Genomic DNA, 19,302 nt, shown 5'->3' with positions numbered 1-19,302 from the left:
GACGGCATGGCGGGGGGACCAGACTGAATAAAAAAGTGGAATTCAGTTATTAAGATATGTGTCCCAATACATATATATATGTTGATCTTAGTTCTAAAATGAACACGCCATCTGAGGGCATATGTGAGAGCAGAACTATTAACTATTATAAATGAAGTTCTCGTGTTATTGAAGACAGATGGATCTTGCTAGAGTCTAACTTGTTTTTTTTTTGTGTAATTACTAGTAATTCTCCAATTTTCATAATATTTGCACAGGGTTATACATAGAAATCATAAGGACTTAGAGTCAGAATCAGTCCAGTATGCTGTCTAATTTTATGCATCTGTATAGGCAAGGTTCTATTCTTCTAATAGATAAGTGATATATTTCTGACTGTATAAAGCCACCACTAGGGGGAGCTCCTCTAATACTTGTATTACTCTTGTATTGTCTCTGTGTTTAGAATGAAGTTGACAGAACAATATCAAATATCAGATGAGCATCAGAATATCTCTTCTTCAAAGGGGTTGTCCAGGGCTTACACTAGTATAAAAAAAACTAAAAGACGTGATACTCATCCTCACCAATCCCCTGCCGCTATTGTTCTAATACTTACCCACTTTCCAATGTTCTCTACCTCCTAATCAAATCTGGATACAACAGCAATGGCAAGACATGTCACCGTCCACAGTGGTCATTGATGGCTGAGTGAGCAGGCATTACTAGTACATTGAGACAGGATGAGGAGGTAAAAACCTTTGAGGGCAAGGTAAGCACCAGATCTTGAGCTCTGGGAGATCAGTAAGGGAGAGCATTATTTTTTTAATTAATTAATCAATCCTTTTAAAAAGTATTTTTATCCACTGGACAGCCCCTTTAAAGTGGGTCATACATCATGAAATAGTGGGTGCAGAACTGAATAAAACATTTTTTATTTATTTTTTATTCCTTTTCTCCATTGTGGAGTTATTAGCTTGTAAAGTTAAGATTCAAATACCGTATATGCTAAAACCATGTGGAATGTTAGCATAAAATCATCCCTGGGGGGGGGGGTGTACTTTTTCTCCTGTAAGATGTTGTACAATTATAAGTATGGGGCATCAAGATGGAAAAAATAAGCACCCAGAAAGGCTTAGACCTGGCTTTTTCAGTGTCAGACATGTAATGACACATAGCTCTGCACTCCTCACTGCTGGCAGCTGCTGTGTAGACTGTCATTACAAACACCTTCAGCAGCTTTTATCTCAGAGCAGGCAGTGTGATGGGAGGGGCAGTACAGCAGAACTGACAGTTCTGTGAAAGGAGAGCTGCAGAGGTGTTTATAGTGACAAACAGCTCTGCTCTCCTCTCTGATCTAACTGGCAACATCTCTGTGATCTCAAGTGAGGGAGGGAGGAGAGCAAATACCTCCGCATCTGCTCTCTTCTCACAACACTGACAGCTGTGATGTACTCCCCCTCTCTCCACAATGACAGCACCGTTAGATGAAAGCTGCTAGGTGTTTCACTGCGATAGGTGAATTTTGCTCAGCTCTGCAGCTTCTATTCCATTATGTTGCCTTTTTAACATTCTCAAACTACTGAAAGGTGCTCTTTAATGCATGTAGTGGCTTTGTTTTGTTATGATTATATTAATCCAAACTAATATTTATATATGAAACAACAAAGAAAAAACTGAGTTTCAGGTTTGTGAAAAAAAGTTAATATCACTTTATTAGAACATATACCGAGGACAAAGGAGGAGAACAGCTCAGCATATATTGCAAAAAGTATTTATTTAGTAATACACAATAAAAACACAAATAGGAATTCAGACAATGAGGTCGTGTCAGATGGTAAAGTGCTTACAGGTCTGGTAAATATATTATAATAGGCTGTCACCCTCACCATTTTCTTCCGCCCGTGCTGTGCTTCCCTGTCAGGTAATTATCCCGCTGGTTGTAACATGATTTTGGCTTTGGAGATGGGCACATAGCTTAATACTAAGATCATTGTTTCACCCCCATCCCCTTTCATTTAGCAGTCAGTGGGATCATGTTATATGTGTTAATCCTGTGATTTCTATCCCAGTTCACTTGTTTAAACTTATTATTATTTATAATTTAGTTATCATTGTGGCAACGTGCAATTGTGTAATTATTACAAGCATATTATAATATATTTACCAGACCTGTAAGAACTTTACCATCTGACACGACCTCATTGTCTGAATTCCTATTTGTGTTTTTATTGTGTATTACTAAATAAATACTTTTTGCAATTGATGCTGAGCTGTTCTCCTCCTTTGTTCATGCTGCTTTCAGCATGTGGACAGGCATCTGTAACACAGGTGGTTGCCCACCTTTTCTGTATACATAGATGGCATTTTTTGTGTATTTAACATATACAGTGGGTACGGAAAGTATTCAGACCCCTTTAAATTTTTCACTCTTTGTTTCATTTCAGCCATTTGGTAAATTCTAAAAAGTTCATTATTTTTCTCATTAAAGTACACTCTGCACCCCATCTTGACTGAAAAAAAACAGAAATGTAGAAATTTTTGCAAATTTATTAAAAAAGAAAATCTGAAATATCACATGGTCATAAGTATTCAGACCCTTTGCTCAGTATTGAGTAGAAGCCCCCTTTTGAGCTAGTACAGCCATGAGTCTTCTTGGGAATGATGCAACAAGTTTTTCACACCTGGATTTGGGGATCCTCTTCCATTCTTCCTTGCAGATCCTCTCCAGTTCTGTCAGGTTGGATGGTGAACGTTGGTGGACAGCCATTTTCAGGTCTCTCCAGAGATGCTCAATTGGGTTTAGATAAGGGCTCTGGCTGGGCCAGTCAAGAATGGTCACAGAGTTGTTCTGAAGCCACTCCTTTGTTATTTTAGCTTTGTGCTTATGGTCATTGTCTTGTTGGAAGGTGAACCTTCAGCCACGTCTGAGGTCCAGAGCACTCTGGAAGAGGTTTTCATCCAGGATCTCTCTGTACTTGGCCGCATTCATGTTTCCTTCAATTGCAACCAGTCGTCCTGTCCCTGCAGCTGAAAAACACCCACATAGCATGATACTGCCACCACCATGTTTCACTGTTGGGATTGTATTGGGTAGGTGATGAGCAGTGCCTGGTTTTATCCACACATACCGCTTAGAATTATCACCAAAAACTTCTATCATCATCTCATCAGACCAGAGAATCTTATTTCTCATAGTCTGGGAGTCCTTCATGTGTTTTTGAGCAAACTCTATGCGGGCTTTCATATGTCTTGCACTGAGGAGTCTTCCGTCGGGCCACTCTGCCATAAAGGTCCAACTGGTGGAGGGCTGCAGTGATAGTTGATTTTATGGAACTTTCTCCCATCTCCCTACAATGTCTCTGGAGCTCAGTCACAGTGATCTTGGGGTTCTTCTTTACCTCTCTCATCAAGGCTCTTCTCCCACAATTGCTCAGTTTGGCTGGACGGCCAGGTCTAGGAAGACTTCTGGTGGTCCCAAACTTCTTACATTTAAAGATTATGGAGGCCACTGTGCTCTTAGGAATCTTGAGTAATGCAGAAATTCTTTTGTAACCTTGGCCAGATCTGTGTCTTGCCACAATTCTGTCTCTGAGCTCCTTGGGCAGTTCCTTTGAGCTCATGATTCTCATTTGGTCTGACATGCACTGTGAGCTGTGAGGTCTTATATAGACAGGTGTGTGCCTTTCCAAATCAAGTCCTATCAGTTTAACTAAACACAGCTGGACTCCAATGAAGGAGTAGAACCATCTCAAGAAGGACCACAAAGAAATGGACAGCATGTGACTTAAATATGAGTGTCTGAGCAAAAAGTTTGAATACTTATGACCATGTGATATTTCAGTTTTTCTTTTTTAATAAATTTGCAAAAATTTCTACATTTCTGTTTTTTTCAGTCAAGATGGGGTGAAGAGTGTACTTTAATGAGAAAAAAATGAACTTTTTAGAATTTACCAAATGGCTGCAATGAAACAAAGAGTGAAAAATTTAAAGGGGTCTGAATACTTTCCGTACCCACTGTACTTGAGCCAATAAATACATGCAGGTATAGACATAAAACAGACGTGTGTAGGAGGGATATAAAAAATTGCAGCTCAACAAACAGGGACCATGCGCTACATAGATAAATACTGTATTTGCTGAAGGACCAGACATGGCACCTAACCCTATGTATCATAAATGGCTAGAGTCCTAACAAAACACCAAGTGGTATAAAGATTATACTAAATAGTAGCTTCGGAATCAATGGCCAAAAATGGTATTGGGAAGACCACAAGCTGGGTAGGTGTGCGCATGAAAAATATAGACGTCCCAAATAAATTTAGTGAGAATTACATGACTTACTCTGAAGAAAACTTGCGCCCTGGTAACAAGTGAGTACCACTTCCCGACGCGCGTGGGAAGTACCGAGCTTTGTCAAGGGAAGGTACTGATGTACGTTTGAGGACCTTAGAGTACGCCAGGTGACCGGTCACGTGGTGCACCACATGATCCGGTCACAACCACTGGTATTGTGTATATGATACATAGGGTTAGGTGCCATGACTGGTCCTTCTGCAAATATATATATGTAGTGCATGGCCCCCTGTTTGTTGAGCGCCGTCGCTGCTATTTTTTATATCCCTCCTACACACGTCTGTTTTATGTCTATACCTGCATGTATTTATTGACTCAAGTATATGTTCTAATAAAGTCATATTAACTTTTTTCACAAACTTGAAAAATTCTGTGTTTTCTTTGTTGTTTCATGTCTTTGGAGTGGCTTTCTTGGCGACACACACCCGCTGCATACGTGTTCATGCGTCTACAAGTAATATGTTTTTGGGGATTTTTTGTTATAATAATATTTATATATGTATTATTTTTATTTTTTTTATTTAAAGGTTCGAATACGGGGTTTAACGGGAAATGTACAATTTGATCACTATGGTCGAAGAGTAAACTACACAATGGATGTTTTGGAGCTGAAGAGTTCAGGCCTCAGGAAGGTGAGTACATCAGCTACTCCGTAGTTATAGACAAATGCATTTTCATTATGTTGTTAAAATCATTACTCTATTATGTACATTGGATCTCTGCTCCTTATAGGGGTCGTCAGCTAATGGACCGCCCCATATGAATCGCTCCAGAATACTGTACATCCTCTACTATCGCCGCTCCTCCACCCTGAGCCTTGTGTGCAATGTCACATGACTGCCACAGCCAATCAGCTCAGAGTTAATATTCTGGAAGAAAGCGGACAAATTTTTCTAATCATGGGCAACCCCTTTAAATAGGCAGACTAGCAGTATAAGGCGGTTATTTCGAGACAATCATCTTAGATCATTTATCCCCTTCACACCGTGGCCATTTTCCTTTTTTTTTCTTCTTCTTTTTTTTCCTCTCTTTCTTCCAAGAGCCATAACTTTTTTTATTTTTCTGTCCGCATAGCCATGTGAGGGCTTGATTTTTGCGGGAGAAAATTGTACTTTTGAATGACATCATTGAATTTACCATATAGTGTTCTGGAAAATGGGAATAAAAAATTCTAAGTGTGGTGAAATTGCAAAAAAAAGAGCAATTCCACAATTGTTTTTTTTTTGTTTGTTTTTTTTATTTACCACGTTCACTATGTGCTAAAACTGACCTGACAATGGGATTCTCCAGGTCAGTAAAAGGACACAGATACCAAGCATATATAGTTTTATTTTTTTATTTAAGTGGTGAAAATTTTTTCGGAAATTTGTATGAAAAGCAATATTTGCTTTTGTCACCATTTTCCAGGACCCGTAGCGTTTCCATTTTTCGGGATCTGGGGCCAGGTGAGGACTTATTTTTTGCACCCTGAGCTGATGTTTTTACTGATACCATTTTGGAATCAATACGATGTTTTCATCGCCCGTTACTGCATTTTATTGCAATGTTGCTGCGGCCAAAAAACGTAATTCTGTCGTTTCAGTTTATTTTCTCGTTACACCGTTTACCGATCAGATTAATTTATTTTATATTTTGATAGATCGGACATTTCTGAGCGCAGCAATACCCAATATTCTTTTTTTTTTTATTTTATTTTATTTTATTTTCAATAGGACAAAAGGGGGGTGATTTGAACTTTTTGTGTTCTTTTTTTTTTCATATATATATATATTTTTTTTAAATTGTCACAATTTTTACTGTATTTAACAGTTCCCTTAGGGGACTTAAAGCTGCGATCGTCCGATCACTTTGGCTATACATAGCAGGGCATCAGCACTGTTATGTATAGCAGCAATCATGTTCTCCTATGAACAACACGAGCCGGCGATCACAGGAGGATTGTGATAACAGGCACAGGGGTCTTCATCAAAATGGCGACATAAGCAAAACATTTTATTACAGATTTTCACATTTTTTTTTACCACTTAAAAAAAAACTATCCATGTCATACTCGTACTGACCTGTAGAATCCTATTGTCAGATCAGTTTTACAATTTTAATGTATTTGGATTTTTTTTCCCACTTTCCAGTGCATCACATCATAAAATGAATGGTACCATTCAAAAGTACAACTCTTTCCGCAAAAAAAAAAAAAAAAAAGCCCTCATACGGCTTTATTGATGGAAAAATAAAAAAAAGTTATGGCTCTTGGAAGAAGGGGAGGAAAAAACGAAACGGGAAAAACATAAAAACGGAAAATCACGAGGTTGCGAAGGGGTTAAAAATAGAGGTGTTTTTAAGAAAAAAATTAGATGATGCGAAGAGAAAGGTTGAACCTGATGGACCATTCAACCTATGTAACTATGAAGTTACAAATTGACTCTGAGGTCAAAAGGAGGCAAAAAAAAAAAACCTGTGGAAAACGAAGACGTCAAAAACTGCATCAAAATTCAAGTCAGAGCTGAAAAACCACATGGGTTTCTGATGATTTCTCTCAAAACACCTTAGGATTTTTTTTACCTCAAATAAGACTACGTGTGAACGTAGCAGCTTTCAGAAATCTCATTCACTTTGCCGGTACTGTAAAAGCGCTGTGTTTTTTCCACGGCAAAAAAAAAAAAGACACACACAGAAAAATATGGGTAAAACTTAATAAAAAAATGCATACTGATATAACAGAGAGGTGGCCTTTCAGTTTATGCAAGCCATTGTATGTTGGGAAGTGAAGGAAGGGAAGTTCCAGTACTTATAGTGCTGGTAGAATGCTGATGAAGAGAATACCAAAAGCAGTCTTAACTTGCTGTTTGAAGGTATGAAAACCAGATTTTTCTACAGTTTTTATTTAATAGGGTTCTGTATTCTCCCATATTCCAGGGTCTACATTTGGCAACAAAGTTGACCTTCGACTTTTTATTTTGCTGTATAAAGCCAAACTTGTCATGTTGCAGATGTAGCAGAGCTGAGTTCGTCATTTTGACCGTGTTATTGCTTGGTCTTACGTGCTGTGGGACAGCAGATAAAATAAGAATAGTACAGTAATATAACCATCATGGTTAATGGGGTCGTCCCAGAGCAAATCTCAAGGGAATATTGCAAGGATTTGACACAGAGAAGATTTGACAAACTCATCTCTGCTTCATGTGCAGTATATGGTCAGCGGCTTCAGATGCAGCTGCACCTTCTTCAACTTTGCAATCACATATGTTCTACATATCTCACACCCCACTGGCATCTATCAGGTTAAATCTGGAAAACATTCAGATATTCCCAGAATCTGCAAGAATTCGGCTCCGGTTTTAATTTCCTTATAACATGCCCCCGAGCAGCGCGTTGTTGTATTCAATCCTCATCACTGAATCAATGAAGGAAGGACTCGCAGTGCATGTGAATGTGTCACCATCAATACTTCTATGTGCATTGACAGTTGTGGCTGAGAGAGCAGGGGGCGATGGGGAGATTGCATTGACCTGGATCTGTGATTGGGGGCTGGGCACGACTACAGCCGCTCTCAGCTCGGATGATGACACATGGCATTTAGGAGAAAAGGGACATTTCCACTTTACATAATCCAGAGGCACCTGCGTTGTAAAATAATTAATAATTAATTGTGAACATTCAGAACCTGATTAAAAAATGCATCATAAAATATATTGCCAAAACAAATAGATTTTCAACCATTAAAGGGAAACTCTCAGCAGGTTTTGTTATGTAAGCTGAGAGCAGCATGATGTAGGGGCTGAGACCCTGATTCCAGCGATGTGTCACTTACTGGGCTGCTTGTTGCAGTTTTGATAAAATCCCTGATTTATCGGCTTTGAATGCTGAGCTCCGTATAACTCCTCCCACATCACTGATTGGCTGCTTCCTGTGTACAGTATCAGTAAGCTTCCAATCAGGGGTGGAGGCGGGGTTACACAAATTAGCTGGACTGCTTGGTACAGGAGACCTAGTCCTGCAGTGATAATCTCCTACTGATAAAACACTAATTGTATTGAAAGTGACACATTCCTGGAATCAGCATCTCTGCCCCTACTATTTTCAGATTAAATTGCAAAAATAGAAGAATAACACAATCTATTTATTTCACTCTTTTATATAGCACCATTAATTCCACAGTACTTTGCAGACATCATCATCACTGTCCCCATTGGGGCTCACAATGTAAATCCCCTATCAGTATGACTTTGGAGTGTGGGAGGAAACCCACACAAACATGGGAAGAACATACCAACTGCCTACAGCTGTCATTCTTGCTGGGATTTGAACCCAGGACCCAGCACTAAAAGGCTACAGTGCTAGCCACTTTTTAGCGAAGTTTTGCTAAACTTTGCACCTAGTTTACTTGATTGTCTGAACAAAATCAGGACTGTTGGCCAGTGTGAATGAGAGGCCTTGCTACGATCCAGTTTTCTCGCCTAAGCTTTGTATAGTCTCCCACAAGAGATCTAGAGGAGATAGTGACATAGTCAGGCACCGGGTGGGGGCATATCCATCCCCTCTAATGTTCACTTGATGAATTACCTAAAGAGAGTTTCTTCTAGAATCTGCTCACTGCATGTGACATGCATGTGGCTGCACAGACAGTCTACAGCCTCTCCTGTGCTTTCTCTGTATCTTTAGCATCCTGTTCACATTATGACTATAGTTTCAGCTAGAAGTGCTTTGACCACACTTTTCTGTAATGCAAAGACAAGATATTATGGGAAATATATAGTATCTGGGTGCAGACAGTGATTTGTACATTCAAAGGGAACCTGTCACCAGCTTTTTCACGTATGAACCAATACCACCACCTTCCTCAGTGCCTGTGCTGTATTCCAGAATGTTGTATATTATTCTTGACTCCCCTGTATATCCCCCAAAAAAACTTTTGAAGTGCTCCAGAGAGGTATGGAAATTCGGATGGTTCGGTCCCGTGCTGCGACACCTGTCCCTCCTTTATCCTGCTAAACTCCTTCCTCCGGCATTGATTGACGCGGATCACGCGTCCTGCTTCATACAGATAGTTGAATGAAATCTTGCGCCTGTGCAGGGACATCGCTCGGCTCGCGCAGGCGCACTTTGCTCTGCCCTCCTGCACGCAGAGACTATAATATGACTGCGCTTACGCCAGCACACGTCTTTCCAGCTCCAGCTTACCGGAACCATTTCACCCATATTGTTTTGTTTCCCTGTCACTGGAATTAAACTCCTCTTCCGCGGCAGGGAACAAAACAATATGGGCGAAACGCTTCCGGTAAGCTGGTTCCAGTTTGCGCAGTTATGTTTTAAGCGCTACCTGCAGTAGGACAGAGCAAAGTGCGCCTGCGCGAGCCGCGGCGACGTTCCTGTACAGATGTGAGATTTTGTTCCAAATTCTTCAAAATAGCGCAAACGGTTCATAAATTTTGTGCAAGATCTAAAAAAATGCTCTTTATTTTTGCCTTTAACTTTTTTTTTTTCGACAAGGTCACATGAATTTTATGGCATATCTCTCTAGAGGATGACTAAAGTATATTTTGCACAAAAGATTTGGCAACATTTTTTAAAAAAAAAGTCAGCCGAAAAAATCCGGAAACCACAAACCCTGCCCTCAATGCAATGATGAACATAAAAAAAAAAAAAGTTTAACACATGTAAAATAGACTTTAAAAAAAGACACAAATGAAAAAGACAAATAAAGCGTAAATGAAAAATAGGTGAAAAATGCCGGAAACAAAAGAAACAAAAAAAAGCATTAATGAATCGGATCTTTAATTTCAAGTGTTTTTCTTGTAAGACGATTTACATATAAGATTATTAAACTAGTTTTAGAGGTTCGTCTATTCAATGTCTTCAGGTTCTTCTATTCAATGGGAGAACATATGTGTTCCCTTACTACTAAGACACTTCAGTTTTCTTAGACACTCGCACATTGACTTATATTTCATGCATAATTCAGTAGCTCAAATGTGACCAAGAATTCTACCTTGTTAACTGTGCCAGGAGGAAATCCACCTTTGTCTACAATGTCTTCATTTAAACATCCCCTTATGGAAATAAAACTGTTAGACAAGGATGTGCCCAGGGCAATGTTTTATGTATTTCATTCCTCTATTCTTTCTTCTGGGGATTAACGGCTTCCGGCAGTAAAATATCACACAGAATCTTCCTGTGACCTTGGCCACTTGACATTTTTAGGTCACTTTGTATGGTAAGCAGAATTTGTGTTCATCCACCGAGGGCAAGTTACAAGAAGAACAAATAATCTAAAAAAAAAAAAAAGTTGAAATGTAGCTGAAAAGAGCACAAAAATGTTACAAATCTTAGAAGAGTTGATTAAATGTGATATCGGTGTTTAAAATGTCAAAAGTAAAGATGAGCAAAGCAGAAAGTTATTTTTTAAAGGGAATCTGTCGCCAGGTTTTTGCTACCCCCATCTGAGAGCAGCATGATGTACGGGCAGAGACCCCGATTCTAATGATGCGTCACTTACTGGGCTACTTGCTGTAGTTTTGATATGACTGTTTTCTCTGCTGCAGATCTAGCAGTTCTCTGAATGCTGAGCTCTTTATAACTCCACCCACACCACTGATTTGGTGGTTTCTGTGTATCCTGTGCGTAGGCAGAAAGCTGCCTGCCGATCACTGGTAGGGGCGGGGTTGAATAGAGCTCATGAATATGGAGGACTGCATGGAAGCTAGTCCTCTAATGATAATATCCTGCTGATAAATCAGTGATGTCATCAAAATTACAGCAAGCAGCCAACTAAGTGATACATTGCTAGAGTCAGGGTCTCTGTCTCTACATTATGCTCAGATTAGGTGGCAAAAACCTAACTGATTTTCTTTAAAGACATTTTGATCTTTTGCCAATGGCTGAATTTGCTATTTACTGAGCCATAGTTCCTACATATAGATGGTTGAAATGATTTAAAGGGGTTTTCAATACCTTCATTATCAAATAGATCTGGTGCAACTCCCGTCATCCCCGCTGATTAGCTCATTAAAGGTTCTGTAGTGCACCAGAAGTCACATAATTTCATACAATGTAGTGGCCAGTAAAGGGAATCTGTCAGCAGGTTTTTGCTATTTAGTCTGAGAGTGGCATAATATAGGAAAAGAGACCCTGATTCCAGCGATGTGTCACGTATTAGACTGTATGTTGCAGTTTCAATACAATCAGTGTTTTATCATCAGGAGATCATCACTGCCTGACTTGGTCTCATGTGCAGGCCAGTCCAGCTAACCTGTGTAACCCTGCCCCCACCACTGATTGGCAGCCTGCTGACAGTGTACAATGAAAGCTTCCAATCAGGGAGTGTGGGCGGGGTTATATACAGCTCAGAATTCTGACCACTGCTACATCTAGAGCACAGAAAACAGAGATTCTATCAAAACTCCACCAAGCAGCTCAGTAAGTGACACATCACTGAAATCAGGGTCCCTGTCCCTACATCATGCTGCTCTCATATGAGATAGCAAAACGCTGCTGACAGATTCCATTTAACAGTACTGCAAGCTCTTACCCATACAAATGAATGAGAATGAGCTTGCAGTACCAAAAATGGCCACTACTCAATAAATGGCGCTGTGAGTTGATCGATAAAGGGTCTTAGAGACCTGCCCCCAAAATGGAAATATAGTAAAAATGTAAGTAACTAGCAGATGGCCCTGCATATAAAAGCAGAAAATGGTAATGTGACATAACTAGAGATGGGAGGATTAATTAGAGTGAAATTTAATTTTTCTTGAATATTACAAAAATGTATATTTTCCAAAATATGCATTTTTTTGTAATTCACTTCACACTGACTAGATACCATTTTGCTGAATCATAAAAGAATGGAAAAAGATTTAAAAAAAAAAAAAATCTCATACCTGATGGCCACCTCCTCTGCACGCTGTCCCTCGTATGGTCCTCGCCACGTCATCTTATGGCCACTGCGTGTTGAAACTCAGGGCATCTTCACGCTATGCCGGGACTTCCAGCGATGTCGTGACATCAGGACTTGCACTGTGACTTTACAATGGATTGTAGGCTGCGACTCCCCCCATGACTTGGCCCGGAAAGTCCCCAAGTCGTGGCTGGAAGTTCTGCCCTAGCAGCAAGATGCCCAGTGTTTCAGCCCATTGCAGCATTAAGAAGAGGCTTCAAGGACTGTACATGGAGGTGAGCGGTGAATATTATCATATTTTTCGGACTATAACACGCACTGGACCATAAGACACACCTAGGTTTTATAGGAGGAAAATAGAAAACAAATGTGGTCATGATGCCCTGTTATGGGGGAGGGGGTCTGCTGCTGACACTGTTATAGGGGTAATGTCCCCCAATTCTGTACTAATATCCCCCATCCTGGTATATATGCCCCCATTCCTGTTATACGTGGCTGCCATCCCTATCCTGGTATACATGGTCCCCCATCCTGGTATACATGGTAAGCCCTTCCCCATCCTGCTCCATCCCCATCCTGGTATGCATGGCACTCCTCATCCCCATCCTGAAATGCATGGCACCCTCATCCCTATCCTGGTATACATGGTCCCCCATCCTGGTATGCATGACACCCTTATCCTGGTATGCATGGCACACCAATCCCCATCCTGGTATACATGGCACTCCTCATCCCCATCCTGAAATGCATGGCACCCTTATCTCCCTCCTGATATGCATGTGACGCGCCCCCTGGGCCGTGGGGTACTCGGTAGCCGGGTCAGTTGGTGCTGGGGGTGTCACAGTGGCGGTGACCCGGTCCGTGACCCAGGGCGGTCAATAAAAGGGGAATAAAGAAAAGGGAATATAGTTTTTATATATAATGTTCGTGACGCCACCTGTGGTATGCGGCTGTATGGGACCGCCGCTGTGGTGCAGATCCTCTGGAGCTGATGATGACGCAGCAGAGTTGGTTCGGCTCTCCACAGGCAGAGCTTAGCTCCAGGGCAGTAAGTGGTGATTTTATAGATGTTGCTGCGCAGTGTAATGCAGGTGATGGCGCAGATAATGACCAGTCCACAACTTAATGGCAGTTTCCTCTTATCTTTACTTGCAGTTTGTTAAGCAGACCGGGGCACGGGTACTAGCTGATAGTAGAGGTCTGGGCGGCCTGGAAGCAAGTTGGGAATCCACCTTGCCAGGTGAATTTGTAGGCCTTCCCTCTGTGCTAATCTCTTTGGCCCTGCTGCTTGTAGCTATGCTGCGGCCCTCGTCCCTGAGTGCAACGTCTTTGTTCTCATCCGTATGGCAGGCAGCTCGGGCCTTCCTGGAGTGTCGCTCCCACGTGGCGATGCTGGGCCCTATGTGCTGCTGAACCTCCGGGCGTCTGGTGGGGCCAGGACACCTGCAGTCTCCTGCCCTCCGGTTTCTGCTGCTGGGCCTTCAGTGCCCCACAGCCTCGGACTCCGGTATCCGGTTCTTCTGTGCTCCTCTTTGGGGTGAGCTGGCTTACAGCTTCACTCCCCAGGTCCTTCCTTGTCGCTGTCCTGTCTTCAACTCCTCTCAACTCACCTCCAGATTCCAGTTGCTAAGGGAAGGAGCTCCCCTTTCTGGTCTGGAGCCAGGAAAGTGTTGTATGCTGGTAAACCTGATTAGGGGACCCCTTCTTGCTTCCAGCCATGGCATCACCCTTTGTGAGGGAGACAATGCCACTGTGGCAACCAGACCCCTGGGGTGCCACATTCCCCCCTAGTTAAATTCAGTACTCCCGGACTGAGGATACCTTTAGAATTAACAATCAACAATAACAATTCACATTACCAACAATTTACGAAGTCTCAAAAAGCAAAAATCACAAAAACCCAACAAAAATTGGTAGCAGTCACTACGGCGCTTAGTCTTTACGCCGCTATCTGGGAATTGTCTTTTTCCGGATAACTGAAGTTTAGTTGGTGGGAACCGCCTCAACCCACTTTCTGTATTGTCCCTGGGCGTGGCTTCAGGGCACTCTGTTAGTGGGCCTGGTTTTCGGCCACGCTTGCGGTTTATTTTCCAGGCCAATTATTAACTAGATTCAACATTGTCCTGACCACATCTAGTCCTGTGGTCCAATTGTCCATAAATTTAACAACTATATGCTTTACATTTTTATTCTCTTACACCTTAGTTCCTCCAGCAGGCAGAGAGCTGACCTTTAGTACTACGGGTTGATCTATGCAGTACATTTGTTGCCAATGACCTACCCGGGTCTCTAGTGTCTACCGCTGGTGTGGTGGGCTCAGTGTGGACTACACTACGGTTAGTCTGAGGTAACACTGGTAGACTTGGTAGTCTTCTACGAACTCTTTGACTCACCCATGGTACGACAGGTTCACTGCTAGCAGAAGGTATATTCTCCTGATCCGCTGCTGTTAAAGCATCTGTTTCTGGGGCCGACTGGTCTTCCAGATGTTCTGGAGCCTCTGCAGCTTCCGGTGAGGCCGCTTGGAGAAAGGTCAGGACAGGTACCACGATTGCTCGGTTCACCTGCGTCCAAGACCGAGGAAATTCTCCAAGGATTGTTTGGACCGTTTCTTCCACCTTTTCTGTGGGCTGAGAGCTGTTTTGGTCTTCTTCTTTGAGTTTCAACTGATCAGGGCATAGCTTTAAGTGGTCTCTCGAGACTGCCACTGAAGTTTCTCCTCCATCTTTACTGATGAGGCACACCTTGGTGTTATCGAAATTTGAAGGTAAGACGGTGTATGGCTCAACCTTCCACTGGTCATCTAATTTGTGGACTCGTCTTTTCCTCTTGAGTACCTGTTCTCCAGGTGACAAGGGAACTGCAGGTGCGTGCAGATTATAAGTTTTCTCTTGCCTCTGTCTCGCCTGGGACAAACTTCTCTCAACACATTCTTGCACCTTGCGGTATTGTTGCTGCCTCTCTGTATCCCAATCCGCATCTGGTGATGTCATCTCAGGTGTTAGAAATCCCATGTCTAAGTCGATGGGTAACTTGCCAGGTCTTGCTCTCATCAGGTAGGCAGGTGTACAGTTGGTGGAGTTCACCGGGATGTGGTTATATAGGTCCACCAAATCTGGTAACTTCTGTAGCCACAGGCTATGTTCTTCAAGGGGCAATGTCTTCAACAGGTCTATTACCACCTGGTTCATCTTCTCGCACAACCCGTTGGTCTGGGGATAATACGACGTCGTCCTTATTTTCTTACAGCCGTACAAGTTACGGAATTCCTGGAACACTTCTGCTTCAAAGGCTGGACCTTGGTCGGTAAGCACTCGTTCAGGGTAACCGTGTGGGCGACAAAAGTGTTGTTGAAACGCTTTGGCTGCCGTCTGAGCCATCTGATCTTTCACTGGCACTACTACCAAGAACCGGGAGTAGTGGTCTACTATGGTGAGAGCGCAGATATAGCCTGACCGGCTTGGGGCTAGCTTCACGTGGTCCAAGGCCACCAGTTCAAGTGGTTGCTTGGTGATTATGGGCTGCAGTGGAGCCCTCTGACTGTCACGGTCTTTCTGTCTCAGGTTGCATGGACCACATTCTCGACACCATCTCTCGATTGCTTTCCTCATGCCAGCCCAGTAGAATCGCTCACGTAGCAGGGCTTCCAACTTCTTCCACCCGAAGTGTCCTGTTCCATTGTGTTACGCTTCTAAGACCATTGGCGCATCCCGCCTCGGGACTACCACCTGCCAGACCAGTTAGTGTGTCCGTGAGTTGATACTTCTTTGACACAGCTTTCCCTCGTAGATGAACAGTTTGCCCTTCTCCTTCCACAATTGTTGGGTCTCCTGTGGAGCATCTGGATCAGGGTCTGAGTCAGCTTGTGTCAGCAACTCCTTTTCCAGGCGGACTGCCGGGTCTCTATCCTGTGTCTCTGCCCATCCATGGTGGGGCAATAGGTTAAACGTGGCCTCTCTGTTGGCGGAGCGCTTGTCCCTCACACAGTGGGAGCACTGGGTCACCCAGCGATGGAAAGTGGGTAGCTCTATCTCCTCCAGCTCTTTCGGGTCTTCTCCCCCATCTGGCAAGTTGGGCATCCTGGACAGCGCATCAGCATTAGTGTTTTTATGCCCCACCCAATACTTGATGGTAAACTCGTAGTTGGACAGTCGAGCCATCCATCGTTGTTCTAGGGCACCAAGCTTCGCAGTCTCCAGGTGCGTCAGCGGATTGTTGTCCGTGAAGACTGTAAATCTGGAGGAGGCGAGGTAGTGTTTGAAGCGCTCTGTTACAGCCCAGACTATGGCTAAAACTTTAAGGAGCTATAGTTGTCGGGGTTCCTTTCTGTAGGACGGAGCATCCTGCTGGCATAGGCAGTCACTCTCTCTCTGCCCTGCTGTACCTGGGACAGCACCTCTCCCAATCCCACGTTGCTGGCATCCGTATAGAGTGTAAAGGGTTGGCCATAGTCGGGGTAGGCCAGGACTCTGTCTCCAGTAAGAGCTACTTTCAGTCGAGTGAAGGATTCTTTTTCTGTTTTACTCCACTTGAATGGAGGATTCGGGTTCTTGGCCTTCTTGGACTGGCCTACTAAGAGGTCCTACATGGGTGCCGCTATCTTGGTGAAACCCTTGATGAATCTCCTGTAGTAGCCTACCTGCCCGAGGAACTGCCGCACTTCCTTGATAGTGGAGGGTCTTGGCCAGTCCTTGATCACGGTGACCTTTTCAGGGTCTGCTGCTACACCTTCGGCACTTACCACATGACCTAGGTACTGCACCTTGGGCTTCAACAGGTCGCACTTGGACAGCTTTACTTTCAGGCCAAAACCAGATAGGGCTTCGAACACCTCGGCCAGGTGCTGCAGGTGGTCTTCGTACGTCTTGGAGAAGACAGTTACATCATCTAGGTACAGCAGAACGGTTTCAAAGTTTTTGTGTCCTAGGCAACACTCCATTAACCGCTGGAAGGTTCCTGGGGCGTTGCAGAGCCCCAATGGCATGCAGTTGGACTCGCTGAGGCCCATTGGTGTCTTAAACGCGGTCTTCTCTCTGTCCGCCTCTGCCACGCTAACCTGCCAATACCCACTGGTGAGATCCACAGTGGAGAAATAATTAGCGGATCTTAGTGCCGCTAATAATTCCTCAATTCTGGGTAATGGATAGGCGTTCTTATGTGTAATGCGGTTAATCTGCCTGTAATCAACACACATCCTCATTGCACCATCTTTCATTCTAACGAGAACTATTGGAGCTGCCCAGGGGCTACAACTATCTCTGATCACCCCAGCCTCCTTCATCTCCCATAGCATTCCTTTGGCACATTGATAGTGAGCTGGGGGTACAGGCCGGTACCTCTCTTTAATGGACGGATGATCTCCCGTGGGGATATGATGTTGGACCCCTTTTACCTGCCCAAAGTCTAGTGGGTGTTTGCTGAAGACTCGCTCATATTCTTGAACCACCCGGTATACTCCATGCTTTTGGTGCAAAGGGGTGGAGTCAGTGCCCACTTGTAGCTCCTGACACCAATCCTCCATCTGCCCCTTGAAGCCGTTATCCTCCTCCGGTTTGGATGGAGGCAAGGGTTCCACTGCCTTTATTGCATTGTTAATGACAGTGAACAGATTAGCAAGGGTGGCATACCGGTGTAAATGGACCTCTTTCTCCCCACAATTCAGGTTGCGTATCAGTACTCTCCCCTTGCGGACATCGACTACCCCCCTGGCTGTCAAGATGGTGGGCCTACTATCAGAGTACACGGGTTCTACCAGGGCCTGATAATCTTGACCCCTGAGACCTATTGCTGCCCGACACCATATTAACATTTCACTCCTAGGGGGCATTGCAATGAGGAATGGATCACTCATCCTGACACTGCCGACTTCTCCACCAGACAGCTCTACCTGTTGTCTTTTCATCAGGGCTCTGATCTCCTTCTGCAGAACTCGCTGCTGACTGGAACTGGCAATCTCTGCGACCTGTTGCAACAAAACAATAATTTCTCCAAGACAATTTTCTATCACATTGGTGCCTATAGTTATCATAGGATGACTTTCTCGGCGATCAATATCAACAATAATCATTCCTTGTGATGGCAATTCTACTCGGCCAACTTTTATAGTCACCTCTTTATACCCCACCTGAGGCAAGGGCTGACCATTGCCGACATAGATGCTAAGATGTTCATCTGGACTGCGGGTAATGTCTGAGTCAGTCCAGTATCGTTTATAAAGGATATATGGCGATATATGGCATCGTTGTCACCCGGGAACCCGTGTCGGGATGCCATCAAGCACGACAGGTAGGACCAGTCGTCCTCCCACATACTTGTCTCGCCAGCTTTGTGGGCCTGGTCGTCTTACTCCTGGGGGTTGGCCCTCTGTTCCAGGGGTTGCTCATTTTAAATTACAGAATCTTGCGAAGTGCCCCGCCTTTTGACAGCGGCGGCAGATGGGTTGTCCGTCCTGGTCGTAGCGATCACTGTTCCTCCCTCTGGTCGGTGGAGTTCTTCTCTGCCGTCGCCACGGGACGTCATCTGGACTGGAAGCCAGCTGGATCTTTTCCTTTGGAGACACTTGCATGGCCTGCACACCACAGACAGGTCATTATCTAGGGTCTGCGCGTCAGCCTCCACAGGTGCTGGGGAAAAGGACGCCACCTCCTGGTGGTATGTGACAGAGGGGTGCAGTGCCACTTGGGGTTGATTCTCGCAGCACCCGGATGGCTAAGTCTTTAAATTGCACAAAGTCCAGATCAGGGTTTTGCAGAGCCATAATGCGCAGCTGTGTCCGGTGAGCGTTAGACAGGAGCCCCTCAATAAACTACTCAGTTAGCAATCTGTCCTCATCTCGCACACTGTCGAGGTCCACCTGTTTAATGGCCCGCAGCACCTCCTGCAGGTTTAGAGCATAGTCCCGTACACTGTCCTGCACCCTTTGTTTGCACCCGTAGAGCTTCTTTTTAATTTCTGCTGCTGTGCGGGTGTCAAAGGTATCCTTCAACCGGGCCAGTATTTCCTCAACAGTGCCTTTGTCCCTGCCCGGCCAGGACTTCACCTCTCTCTCGGCTGCACCGATTAGCTGGCCTATG

At 43.9% G+C, this 19,302-nt stretch overlaps 1 protein-coding gene across 7 annotated transcripts in view; it reads left to right on the top strand.

The window, feature by feature from the left end:
- GRIA4 (glutamate ionotropic receptor AMPA type subunit 4) overlaps positions 1 to 19,302 on the top strand; it is a 469,022-nt gene that overhangs the window by 329,631 nt on the left and 120,089 nt on the right. For all 7 annotated transcript variants that reach the window (XR_012266449.1, XM_073662086.1, XM_073662085.1 and 4 more), the window contains exon 8: positions 4,863 to 4,967. Coding sequence is in view for 6 of the 7 variants with exons in the window: in XM_073662086.1 (XP_073518187.1) it covers positions 4,863 to 4,967 (105 nt within the window). In the remaining variant the exon portion in view is untranslated. The remainder of the gene's footprint in view (positions 1 to 4,862; positions 4,968 to 19,302) is intronic.

This window comes from Phyllobates terribilis, unplaced genomic scaffold (genome assembly GCF_046119375.1).
Source record: "Phyllobates terribilis strain yellow unplaced genomic scaffold, ASM4611937v1 Scaffold_2__4_contigs__length_985480577, whole genome shotgun sequence".
Lineage (NCBI taxonomy): Eukaryota > Metazoa > Chordata > Amphibia > Anura > Dendrobatidae > Phyllobates > Phyllobates terribilis.
This window is presented reverse-complemented; position numbering and strand designations above follow the sequence as displayed.